We start from the raw sequence: 13,598 nt of genomic DNA on the forward strand, positions 1-13,598 counted from the left end.
AAAGAAGTGCCACAAGTTAGAATATCAAGTTTTCATTTTCTACCCAGAATTCTAATTCTGATGGGGTTAAAAAAAAAAAAAAAAAAGAAAAGGGATAAAAACAGTACTGATATATTTTTAAGGTTGACATTGGCCCATCTTTTGACTTCTGTGACTCATAGCTTCTGGGGAGAGGAGGGAGATGCCTATGCACTCCGGGACTGCCTGCCTCTCTGGTGCTGCCTGTTTGCATCTGCAGGTTGAGAAGGGGGCTTGCAGTCCTGTCCTCCATGGTCTCTTCTTTTCATTAGATGGTGAAAAGGGTGGTTCTGTCACCCTCATCCAGATTTATGTCCTCTGAGGTCACAGGAGCGTTGCAGACGTGTGTGTAGTGTGATGTACCACAGTGCTGAGGGATGGTGCGGTGGTGATCCTGGCTTCACTCCGCATGGTGCTCCCAAAAATGCTATCTCTTGTTCTGCAAATGGTCTTCCTAGGTGCCAGGGGTGTGTTTGGTGTGTTTGACCTGAACATTTAGCTCCAGGTATTTCCACACCTCTGCCACTGCTGTTATTAATTGTGATAGAAGGTGAAACTAGCTGTCTGGGGTCAGATATAGGGTATTACAGTGTACTCCAGTATGTTAGGAAAAAAAGCCTAGTGAAGGACTGTTTTCCCTGTTTGCAGAAACATGGAGTTGTTGCTTTAAATAAATGGTTTCCTGAATAATTGAATTAGCAAAGCCTGATTTCCTGCAGCTTTGTCCATTGAGGTTGGTCTCTCAGGCTGATTCCCTTTCTAATAAATATGAAGTTGCGTTGCAACCTTTTCCTTGGTTAGGGTTGAGAGATCATTTTTTCCTCTACTAAAACTTTTGCCTCTTTTCCAGGAAACTTTAAAAACTTATCTTGGAGGTTTCATCTGCCTCCTGTAGCAGGATAAAATTTACTGCTGGATTCAAAACTGTTCAGAATGGGAAGGAAAAGTGACCAAAAGATGGGGAGATCCTGTTAGTGTTGTATCATTTGACATTGCATTTCTAGGTTGGGATCCTTTCCCTGTCGCTGCGTAAGAGGGAGAAGACAGTCTGTCTCATTTTTGCCTGATTTCCAATTGCTTCCTATTTTCTTAGACTTTTTCTCTTGCATCCCATGAGTTGGTTGTATTGTGAGGTTAAAGAAATGCCTCAAATACCTATAGCTCTAGAGCTGTGGGGTGAAGGCAGTATAAGAGCAGGGCCTTCACTTTTAAGGGCAAAGGGGTATTTTTCTGCCGAAGGATCTAAACACTACAGCTAGTTTTATTTTAGTTTTTGCAAGTGTGGTTTTTCCAGGATGTGCTTTTCCTGTTACTGAAGCTTTCATTGCCATGGAAGCGCTTGCAGTTGTAGGTACAAAACCTACTTAATTCAGGGATGAAAGGCTGAGCTGTGGCTGCGGTGGAAGCTGTAGGTCTCGTTGGAGCTGGTGTCTGCTCTCATCCCAGACACATGCTGAGGCTGCATGGTGTTCTCAAGTTAGCCATGTGCAGATGGTTGGACCTGAGGTTGCTTCCTGTGTCCTTCTCAAGGACCTCAGTCAGCGGTGCTTCCATTTCTTTCTCCACCATTAGGGTACAGGCCCTAATAGGTCTTAGCATGTTGAATGCCACTCTGCAGCTGACCATTCTGTCGATGGGATTTGACCTGCTGCCTTGTTAAGTTATCCATGAAATAAGCTCCAGCATCAGCATGTTACAGGGTGAGGGAGTGAGGCACTGCGCCGCCCAGAGCTGGGGGGACTGCAGGGTGTGCCTGTGATGGAATGTGGGGGAGGTGGCTCTGTACACCTGCCATCTCATCATCATTTTAATTAGTGGTAGCTACGCAGGAACTAGTGTTTGCAGTTTAGTAATGGGATATTCCAGCAGTTAAAGATGGTGTGCTCAAGTACTTAAGGATATAAAAGTTAACAGTCTAAGCATATAAAATTTTGCTCTTCTTTCTGCCCGGTAGCACTGATCTAAAATACATCAACCTGAGTTTTAACAGGAACTGTTCTTCATGTTTTCTGGAAAGACCTGTCTCAAGGGTTTTTCTCTTGGCTTATTACCGTCACTGGCAAAACAGTGGTTCAGGAATACTTCCTATATCAGGACAATGTAGGCATTATATTTAAAAATGCTCATCAAGAAGCAATGTCAGGATGTGAGCAGGCTCCACTTTGAACCTGCCACTCAGGAATAGTGTGTGAATGTTGTGACGTATATGTAAACTGAAACACCTTTAGCAATGCTTTGAACAAGTAGGATTTTTTTTAATATGAAGGCATGAGCAAGAGTTGTGGCTTTGCACCAGTTTATTGGCTTTTGTCTCTTTGTACAAAGTGTTAATGTCTTTTTTTTTTCTTTTTTTACTCCTTACCCTAAAGTCCTCTTGGACTCAGTACTGAAACCATCTTTTAAAGACTCAGCATGTTTGTGAAACAGCTCAAGGCTGTCTGTTTATTCAAAAGCAAAGCAGCTGTTCCAGCTATGTGCTTTTAAATCAATGCATATGAAAATTTCATTTTAACTGCTTCTTCACTCCAGTGGTACATGGACTTGGGCAGTTACTGCCCTGCATTTGTTCTCTGTACCTGGTGATGTACCATGTTATACCATGTGCCATCCTACCTCCAGAGTCCAGGTCTTGAGCATCAGAGCTAACCTGGGGAAAATCTGCTCTCTGTATGAAGTGATGGCCCCCGTTGTGAGACTTTGGGACTGCTCGCTTCTCTTTCGTGTTTCAGTTGCTCGATTACTGTCTCCTCTGCTGTGAAAGTCTGAGAAGTGTCTGCAGCATGAGCTTAAACTACCTGCAGATGAGAAAACTGTGAAATTATAGGAAAGGGCAGCTGAACCTGTCACCCAACAGAGGTTGCTCTCAGTGAAGAATGTCCAGGGATCAATGCGAAGGAAATTTAGGATCAGGTCTGACTTGAGAGGATATTTAAAATTGCTCTCAGAAGCAATGGGCGGATGAAAGGACTGGTGAAGCAGAGACTACTATTGAAGTAGATGTAACCTGTATGGCAAAAATATAACTTCTTAAGTGCAGCCATGTAGCTGGTTGGCCGCCTTGTGTGTTGACTGCTGCAAGGCTGAGTCCACCCCTTTGTGGCTGTGTGCTGGAGAGAGGAGTCAGGTGACTTGATGGACTCTTTGCCATCGGACTACCATGGTTTTCTAGGAGGGACTGGGTAAAATTGAAATTTTTGGGGAGAAAAAAGACCCTGCAAAACTTAGGTGCTGGGAGGAGAAGTCTTAAAGTCTTCAAATGAGACTGAGGATAAATGTTTTGGTTTCCTTGTCTGATGAGCAGGGAGAAAAGACCAGGAAATTAAAAGGTTGTCTAAGCTGGTAAAGAAAGCCTCACCAGGAACCAGTGCCTGGGAAACTGTAGCAGACAAATTAGAAGGTAGGGTTTTTTTCACTTTTCAGTGTCAGATTTAAGTAACCACTGGGATGGACAGTTTTCCTCATACTGCTGTCTAATCCAGATGGTCTGTGCTAATGGAAAATAGCTCAGTAGAGGAGATGGGTGATACAATACCCTGTGAGGCTCAGATCAGACTAAACAATTGACTTGATTTTTCCAAAATCAGCAGGAGAAGAGCAGTTGAGCAGACTTGCATTTGGACATTTTGCAGTGGTGTTATTTTCTAATGCTGAGCTGAGTCACCACTCAGAAACGTTTGCGCAGAGCAACAGAAGCAAATCGCCCTCAGCCCAGTGTGGCTTTCTTGCCTGGGTTTAGAGCTGCTTGGTGCTGCGTGGCAGTTCTGCCCCGTCCGTGGTGGCTGAGGGCAGGAAAGCCTCACCAGAAAGCACGTCTCAGGCAGCGTCGGGGCTGGCATGGCTTTTCTCTGAAATCTGTTTCAGTTTTGCAGAGTTTGCAGTGTGAGATGCGCTCCTCAAAATAGGTCATCAGTTGATTAACTGGTATGTTGGTTCACAAAGCCTCTTGGCTTAAGTCACATGGTGAGTCTGAATATTAAATAACAAGCAGTGGAAAGCCAGTTAAGTCAGACAAAAGACAAAATAAAGCCTCCTTTTTGGTGAGTTCAGTTACTTCAGAGGGACAAACAGCTGCATTATCATGTGACCCATTGGAGAAACTTTTGGAAAATGCATATGCATAACAGCAGTGGGTTTTCAGTAATAGTCTGAGACCAGCTCCTAACACTCAGGACACCTGGCATCAGACCTCTTGTTTTCATGAACCAGTGCACTAATGAAATATTTGCGTCTAGATGCTCTTTCCTGAAACCAAAGGTGGATGTGTGGTCACTTCAGGACCTTTTTCATGCAGGGCTGGCTGCTTTGCCTGTCCAGCCTGCTTGCATGCTGCCTGCAGCTGTGGGAGTAGATGTTTGGGTGTTTTTGATAGACACTGCTGTTAACAGCTCGATGACTGCATTATCTGCAAATCTTATGGCCCAGATAATGCTGGTAGTCAAGTAACCAAGCAATGCATGAAAAACTAAGCTGCTGTAGGCCCCCGTGAAAAGAAGCTTCAGCAGGGCACATTCCTGTGCTCCATGGATGGGCTGGAAGGCACACATTGTCGCCTGTCTCCCCTGTTGCTCTCACCAGGCTGTCAGTTAGGAAGGAAAAATGAAAAGCTGCTAAGTCTTCATTTCATTAAAGAATGCAGTTTTTTTTTCCATTGTGGTCTTATCCCCTTTGATTTTTACCATTTCTGCTGAAGTCTCCCAAAAGGAAATTCTTTGTTGTGATAAGCTGGATACTTGCCTATGGTTAGTTAATTTTAAAATACCATAGGCTATTTTGGGCAGTGATCCTGAAACTCTTCACCTTAATAACTACACAAAGTATTTTCTAAAGCCTTTGAAATATTTTTGGAAATGTATGTGGTAAATACATTCTTAAAATCTCACTGTCTCTATAAAAGCAGCAAGCAAGATAGGTTCTCTTCCTTTCAGTCTTGTATGTAAACAGTTACATGTGCTTAACATTACTCTTGTACCCCATTCTACTGATTTATCAGATCGCATCACAGCTTGCAAAAATCAAGACTTGAGTGTCTGGCAGATGTTAAGTGAGTGTTGGCAGAGTACTTATTGTAGGGAACCGACAGTGGGCTCGCAAGGTGGTAAGCCTGCTTTTACCCTGTTTTATTGACCTGCCTAACTCTTGTTAACCATAGGTGCTCCCCAGGCTGTTGTAAGATGGGGCTGTTCAATGTGTCTGTGCCTGCCGGTACTTGGAAAGTGGTTTGCTTGAGCTAGGGCTCTTATGTGTCTGCTTTCTTCTGCTCTTTACTGGATGAATGTCAAAATTACTGTTCCTTGCATTGGCAGGCACTACAGCACTCAAATTGAATGAGGTGGTAGGAAAGCACCCCTGGAAACATCTGCTCAGAGAGGGGAGAAGGTGTGTAGGACAGCTGCAAAGCATTCACCTCTGCTTTCCCCTCCTCCTGTGCACTGTGCCCTCACATTAAGTGGTAGAACAATTGCTGCTGTAGTGTAATAAATCAGCAGCTCAGAAGGGTTGATATGTGACTGTTCACAACTTGCCACTAGGTTGCTTGGTTTGGTCACACGCAGCAGAAGAAAGAACTGTCAGGGCTTGTGAGTGCTGGAGCAGGGGTAGGAGTGGGCAGGCGGCTGGCACATTAGTCTCAGTTGGAAGGGACCCACAAGGATCACTGAGTCCAGCTCTTACATGAATGGGCTATGTGGGGGTCATACCCACAACTCTGGTGTCATTGGGACAAAGGCTGGGTCGAGCCTGGGGCTGTTAAGCCAGCCTGGCCACCAGAAGAAATGGCTGTAAAACTGTAGTTTGAATATATTTTAACAGAAATATTTCCCACACAACTTTCCACAGCTGCTGTTGTGAAACCAGTCAAGTCAGCCATCATCCAGGAGAGGAGAGATGGGCCATACCTGCAGTAAAGGATGTGGCATCAGTGTGTCTGTGCAGCTTAGCTCCACGTTGACCAAAACTTAACAGAGAACTCTTTGTATATGTGGGCTTTGAAGTCTTGTCACTCAAAGATAATATCTTTGAAACCTCTTGGGTCAGTAGGTTGTGGTCAGCATCTTAGTGTTTGGGACAGAGACTGTTCTCATTTATTTTTGGATAACACCTATTTCATTGTGGCCTGCTCTGGAATGTTAGAGGTACAGTTTAAAAAAGAAAAAAAAATTCAAACCCTCACAAAAAAACCCCAGACCACCAAATTTGAGGCTGTAGCTGAATAGTCTAACCAACTTTCTATGGTTTCCATGGCTTTTCAGAGTGCTTGAAGAGGTGCATGTGGAACAAGATGGAAATTGTGGTATTTTTCACAAATATTTCCTATTTTTAGGGTACGTGCTCAGTATTAGAAACTATCATTAAGGTCTATGTGGAAAAGTACATAAATGACTTACATATTCTGTTTAAGCATTTGTTGCTTTAAGTAGCAGCTGCAGTGACCCAGGAGTAGAATAGCAGACGTTGCTGGATGTAGATGAGGTTTTACTGGCAGAGCTCTCTAGCACCTGGTGTAGGAAAATGTTTTTCTTCTTACAAATGCCAAAGCTGCATACCTTTTTACTTCCATACTGTAGTTGTTATGCTAAGGCAAGCAGTTCAAGTTCCTTGTGGATACTTTGGATTGGGCTGATAACCAAATCCTTTCATGTTAAAAGGACCTATTTAAAAAAAAAAAACTATTACTTTTTTGTTGTTGCTGTTAAAATTCTGAAGTGTGTAAATTACACATTTCTGGTATGCATTTGTTTTGAAATGTTACCGCATTTGTTTGCTGAGTCAGTAATTTGTTGTAGCTTCCTTATATCCTGGACCTGTGCTGATGCTCTAAAAGACAGTGTAATTTCACTGCCTATAAAAACAGAATTGCCATTCAGCCACTAGAGCCTTCTATTTTGAAAGTATTACTTGCATGATGTGCTATTGCACATAGTATTTTTAATTTCCAGCTTAGGTGCCAGCATGAACCCATTCTGTTTATTCCCCATATCTGGAGCTCTGTGTTTTGGGCAGGATTTCTGTTCTGCAGTAGCAGCAGTTTTAGCAGCTGCATGCTTTGAGGCCCTGTCTCCTCTGGCATGAGATCCAGCGGTGAAGTGAGAGAAGAGCAGCATGGGGGCTGGGTTGGACTGTGCCCATTTTATGTCTTCTGCTGCTGAGAAAGGGAAGGGCCTGTCTGCCACCCCCTTCCTGGGGGCTGGAGGCAGGAAGTATGACCTTGAATGTTGCAGAGATAGTCATAGCAAGGAAGTGATAAACTGGAGTCTTTTCAAGAGACTTCTGGATGATTTGAGGCTCTTTGAACAACCAATCTGGTTGTGATATTCTGTGGAGTTAGATATAGTTGTCTGACAGCACACATGAAGCCCCCTCCCCTTCATCAGACGAGTCCTTGATGCTGGAAGAGGAAGTGTCCTGGAGGGAAAACAGTGCATGATGCTTGGGTGCCTGAAGACTCATACAACCAATGAAGTTTGCCCGGACTACTCAAATGTGGTGCTTGTGAATTTTCAGTCTTTTGGCAAGCATCCGCCTTGTACACCTGCTTGTAGAAAGCAGAAGGTTCTCTGAATGTTCCCGTGGCCCCTCCAAAAGCGAGGAAACACCAATAAGAAGCAGCCTTGGTGTGCTGGAGTGCTGTGCTCTGGCAGCTCACCATACCTAGCCTCAGGGAGTGCCTGGAAAATGGGAGTGTGGCAGGGTGAGGTTACTCTGGGTTGGCAGCAATGAGACATGGGAGGGCGGCTCCCTGCTCCTGGCTGCCTGCTGATGTCCAAAAATCTCTCCTGTGGTCATGGTTGGTGGGTTAAGCACACACAGGAGCCATATGGAGCTGCTGCCAATTGCAAGGAAGGGCCTTGCCATGGACAGTGCTGCCTTATGTATATAAGTAAGGCTTACCTTTGTGTTTTATATATGGCTTTTCTAAAAGTAGAAGGCAGGGAAGGTGAATCCAGGTTCTTTGAAAGTCAGTGATACTCTTGACAGCAAGAAAATAATGAACCTCAATCTAGATCCCTTTCAGGATTTATTCCGTACCTTTATCCTTGTTGAATAAAATATTTACATGGGTTTTGCTATGTTTTGTGGATTTTATCTTGGTGGACTCTCAATTGCTGGTACAAAACTAAAATACACACAGAGATCTGTCTCTTGTCTGTAGCAAATCTGGGAAAGCTCGACACTGATGTGCTTCAGACTAGTGAGTTTTGATAATCAAGACAGACTGCTTCCACTTAAATGCTGCTCAGCTGGGAGAGGAAGACTTGAGAAATTCTGGAGTTTTACAGGAAGTCTCCCAGCTGTCTAACTTTTGCAATAGAAACCTTAAGATGGAGGGTTTGGGTGGACTTTTGACTTGTTTATTTTGCCTTACTTTTCAGCTGGCCTGCTGCTGCGGTACTGCTGCTTGTTCCTTGTGCTGCAAATGCTGCCCCAAGATTAAGCAGTCAACCAGCACCCGCTTCATGTACGCGCTTTACTTCATCCTGGTGACCATCATCTGCTGTGTCATGATGTCCACAACAGTAGCTAATGAAATGAAAACTCACGTAAGTAGCAGGGATGGGGTCACTGCTGCCCCTGGATGAAAACGGGACTCCTTCCACAGCTCTTTGTGTACAGGGGTGCTCCCTCAGAAGAGGCGGTCAATTTCCTCCACCCATCCACTTCAGAACACAGATGGGATGATTTTCCATGCCCAATCTCTTGATTTTTCCATGCTCACATCTTCCTGTCACCCACTGAGCGTGTTTCACAACAGGAAGAGCCAAGGCCTAGCATCCTTCCTCTCAAGTGCAGAAATCGGCTGCAGTGAACCCACCCCAGGTTTGCTGTGTAGGCACTGTCGCAGGACGGAGAAGTATTGGGGAACTTGTTTTAGTAGAACAAATCAGTTCAGTCTAACCTTGATTTTTGTCTCTGGCAGCTTGTTTAGCAGCAGAAGCAGCAAGTTAGAAAATAATTCTTCAAGTGTTGCAATTTTAATTCTGCCTTCCTGGTGTGACAGTCTACTGCAAAGCGCAATGCTGCAGAGCCTCTACAAGGGGTTTTCTTCAGTGTGTGTTGAGTCATTGTGTTCACATGGCCTCTAACCACAGCAAATACTGTTCATCTCTAATTGTCTTTTTAATTAGAGAGCTTCAAAAGCATGAAAGGAGCTGTGGCTGAAGCTAGACTCTAAAACTCAAGTTTCTTTCAGAGTCTTAATAAAACTTTCTTAAACTCAATGCTCACCAGCCTGCTTGTGCTCACACACTGGTCCTGTTGTACCACATATTTGGTTTGGCTTCATAAGCCACCCAAGTAGCACAAATCCTCTCTCTCACAAAGTACAATAATAAAACTCTGCTTTTAACTAGAGAGAACAAGGACTGCATTGCTTAATTCTTAAAAATTAAGATGCATCAAATGCATCATTGGGCCTGCTCTGGGGGTTGTGTATATGCTTGTCCGGGGAGGCTCAGAAGGCTTCCATCAGTGTGAGCATCTTGTTGTTTGGTGCCTCTTTCCCAAGGGAGTGCACAGCGAGGCCTCTTTCCTCACTGAACCAGTTGCTGAGCAAGCTGATGCCCTGGTTACGTTCTGCACTTGACTTTTGGTTGTCTCTGGAACAGCCGGAGCATCCCAGATGAAGGAGCTGGTGGCAGCACCCCCTTCCTGCAACACAGATGAACCTGTGGGTTTACAGCAGGCTGATTGGGGGCTTCTGTGCTCTGCTGCCCGTGACCCTTCTGTCTTCCGATTGTACCTTCTTAGTATGTTCTGTCCTAATTTTCTTTCATTTAATAGCACTTTGCGTGAGTTATCCTAGTGCCCCATTTTACCCCAGGCCACCAGAAGTTGATGACCACCCTGTAGGAGCACCCAGGACAAACGTGATGCTTGCCTGTAAGCTGTGACTTAAAAACTGCTCAACATGTGTGTGCTGAAATTGCTTGCCAGGAATTGCTTTGACTTACTAGATGCTTAGCTTGGCAATAAAGTGAATAACCCAAGGAACTTAAGTGTGTGGGAGACAAATTATGTGCTTATATCCAAATTTCATAAAGTTCTTTTCCATCAGTAGTGTGGTTTTAATGCAGCTTGTATCCCTAACAAAAAATACTCTTTATCCAACAGAGAAGTGATTCAAGAAGCCTTCAACAACATGCTTTTCAGTATTGCCAAATTTCTTTTCCAGTTCATAGTCCTGAAAGCTCAGTGTGGGAAGAAATGACACAAAGAGTAGCTGTTAGTTTGAAGTGGAAGGATAATCACTGTCTTAGTTTAGAGCATTTGATGTCTTTGAATGGGAAATGGACCATCTGAAAGTAGGCTTTCTTTATCTGCTTTCTAATTTAGTAATTATGTTCAGGGCTGTTAAGAGTTCAAAGACCCCTGATGCTAATTCAGCACAGTTTTGACAGAGCGCACCTTGAAAATACTTATTCAGACTAACCAGTCTCAGCTTCTCAGTGATGAGCTGTGTTTTGGAAGTGCTATGCACTTAGTGATTCCTTTGCTTTTGGCCGGGTCATGGAACACTCCCAGCTCCTGAAGCCAAACTGTAAGCAAATGCTTTGCATGATGCTTTTGGGACCTCACCCTCTCTTTTTTTCCTTTTTTTTTTCTTTTTTTCTTTTTTTTTTCCCTTTTTTTTTTTTTTTGAGAGAAAACAGATTTTGATTAATTTTAATTAGATTTTTTTTTTAAAATTGTATTTAGGTAAAGAATGTCAAATCTCAAATTGTAGTGCAGTCCTTTTTGAAGCTGTAATCTTGGCAAGGAACCATGTGTCTCCTTTACTAGTTCAAATACTCATGCTGATCTTACATGGAAGGAATCTCTCATTTGTCAGTGAGCGGTGTTTTTTTCTCTTTGGTTGTTTTGCTGTACGTTCCCAAGTATACAGTAGTAGACCTCTGGGGAAAGAAGCAAGAGGCAGTGGAAGCACAGGGAAGAAGTTGGTGGTTATTTGCAGAAAAATTTCGGATAGCAAAATGTAAAATAGATTTTGCAATAGCAGTTTTGCATATCAAGGCAAAAGACTGAGTATTCACCAATCAAGACATGTGAGCCCAGTGACAGGGACAGAAATACAGAAAAGACCAATATGGAATTACACTGCATATTATGCTTCTATAACTTGATCCATATATTATTTCTTTTTTTCTGTTATGCTGTTTTTTAAAAAAACAGATACAGCTTTACTCACATGTGTTCTGTTGAAGCAAAAAATTGCATTTTACAGGCTTGGAAAGGATAATTTAGAGAAGAAAAGGGAAAGAATTGTTTTGGTCTCTCAAAAAAAAGTTCAGATTTTTTAAAATTTAAATTTTTAATGTTAAAGCTCTTTCAAAACTAATGGTTTCAGTCTAAAAATATCCATGTCCTACTTAATTAATGAAAAGAAAAATAAATACATTTTCAGGAAAATGAACACCAGTAACCCTCGGTTTAGTTGTGTGAAAGCATTTCAGTACAAGGTGGTCACATGTTCCAGCAAAACATACTTTGAGGCTTATTTTCCCTGCTAGTTTTATGTCTTGGCCCTTAGCTGCATTATTGCATGTTAAACACCAAATATGCTACCAAAAATAAGCGTTCTGAGTGCTGATGCCCTTTGCTTATTTCTGATAAAAATTTAGCCATAGATTCATGATGATGTGTTCTTATCTGATTGTTTCTTGGTTTTTTATTTAATTTCTCAGCTGCTCAGGACAGGTGATTTTACGTGGGGATTTTTGCCCTTGCTTTCCCACCTACATAGATTTTCACTCATGCATCCTTAACGAAGTTTGCCTGCCATATTCTCCCTCCTTGGAAGAGGACATCCCGGTGGAAGCAGGGTCCTCCGGGGCTGTTTCTGCGCACTTCTCCCTTGCTGTTCCCCTGGGATGTGCTTTGCCACACTCCTGCACTCACACATTCAGGCGCCGACAGACCCCACCTGGGGCTGGCCAGGCACCACGGTGGTTCTGTGTGCTTGGAGCTTGCGCTGAGAGGAGAGCAAGTTCAGGACATCGTGTTTCTGTAGACGCTGCTCAGATGTTGATCACCTCTGAGGGCTGCAGTGCGTGCTGGAAGATGGCCAGCTTTGCTGTGATAACATCATTGCTTGCACAGCAGATGAGGCCTTCGTGTTATTGGAGTGGATACTGAGTTTCTGCAACAAGAATGCTTTGTCCTCTGCTCCCAGGCCAAAGAGTTTAACTACTGCTGCTTTTAAAGGTACAGAAGTAGCTATTTCACTGTATCTTGGCAAATAACAAATATGTGACTTAATGGCTATCGAAAATACCCAGCATGGTAAAACACATAGGGTGGGCAGCCTTCTCAGCAGCTGAACATGTTTCAGAGATCTAGATTGAAAAGAAACTTTAGTCTTTTTTGTCTATCAATGAAGTCGCATAAGCCTTGATACATTGTTCCCAGCAATAGACCGTCCTTTCACAAAAACATACTGTTTTTATTGCACCAGTCCTGCTCCTGGCACTGTGCTTGTGTGTTGCACCTGTTAAGGTCTCCAAGAGTTTGATTTTATTCTTGTTTTGTTCCTTCAGGACCATGGGTTTCCTAAAAGACCATTCAGTCTCATGGGACTGTTTCTGTGGCCATCACTTTTTACTGCTTAGTGTGGTGAATACTACATGGTGGCTAAACTCTTTGTTGCTTATGTAGGGCAAACTGAGCTATTGTTGTTGTGAACCCATCCATTTTCTCTCAGCCAGACCTGTAACGAAGTTAATACTTACAGGAGGAAAGAATGTATAGGTTCAAAAATCCCATCAAGATTTCTGTAGAAACCTATGCAATTAAAGAAGGTGCCTATTTATGGCTACCCATAGATCTGTTTCTGATTAGCTAGTCAGTTAATCAGGTTCTGTGATATTTTTGTTTTGTTATATTTTGCTCTGAAAGTCTTGTAAGTAAAGTGAACAGAACTTGTAAAAATCTGTCTCCTTGGTGAGTACTATCATGGATGTCAAACAAATAAGTAATTTTCCCAGAAATATTTTTAGTTCTATATTATGCTGTTTTCTAACCTTTCCTGGTTGATGGTTATTATAAGCAAAGAACAGGAAAGCATTAATTGATAGTCCAGTTGCTTTCCCTGGCATTGTTGTGACCCCTTGGCTTGCCCTGGCATCACTGTAGCTTTGAGAGCTCTCATAATTATTCCATTCAATCCATTTGCTCATTTTGAATGCTGCCATATTTTCCCAGTCAGACATTTCATTGCTTTCCAAGACCTGGGAAAAGTGTTGCTGATGCTCCAGACAATTTCTCAGGAGCTTTCCAAAAACTCTTGGATGCAGGTTAGCCACAGCTACTTTAATGTCCAGCTTCTTTATGCAGAGGCTACTAATCTCTGAGTTACTGCTGAAGGAACAGCTTGGAGTGGCCCAGCTTGAGTCCCTTCTTGTAACACCACAGAGCTGTGCTGTTGGTGATGAAACAGCAGTGATGAAACAGCAGTTTTCATCTCCTCGGCTGGTTCTAGCCCACCAAAAATCAGCTCCAAATTGTAGTTAGGTTTGCTACCCTCAGCTCAGTCACACAAGTGCTGCAGTGAGCTCCTCTTTTTGAGAAACTGCTAGGAGGGTTGTTGA

The 13,598-nt window shown here is 43.1% G+C and overlaps 1 protein-coding gene across 2 annotated transcripts in view; it reads left to right on the forward strand.

Moving 5' to 3' along the window:
- SERINC5 (serine incorporator 5) overlaps positions 1–13,598 on the forward strand; it is a 39,777-nt gene that overhangs the window by 3,553 nt on the left and 22,626 nt on the right. Inside the window, exon 2 of one of the 2 annotated variants that reach the window (XM_064735872.1) lies at positions 8,388–8,555. In XM_064735872.1, coding sequence (XP_064591942.1) covers positions 8,388–8,555 — 168 coding nt within the window. Of the gene's footprint in view, positions 1–8,387; positions 8,556–12,124; positions 12,217–13,598 lie in introns of those variants that run through there. The other variant, XM_064735873.1, reaches the window with a different exon arrangement.

Source organism: Zonotrichia leucophrys, chromosome Z (genome assembly GCF_028769735.1).
Source record: "Zonotrichia leucophrys gambelii isolate GWCS_2022_RI chromosome Z, RI_Zleu_2.0, whole genome shotgun sequence".
Classification (NCBI taxonomy): domain Eukaryota; kingdom Metazoa; phylum Chordata; class Aves; order Passeriformes; family Passerellidae; genus Zonotrichia; species Zonotrichia leucophrys.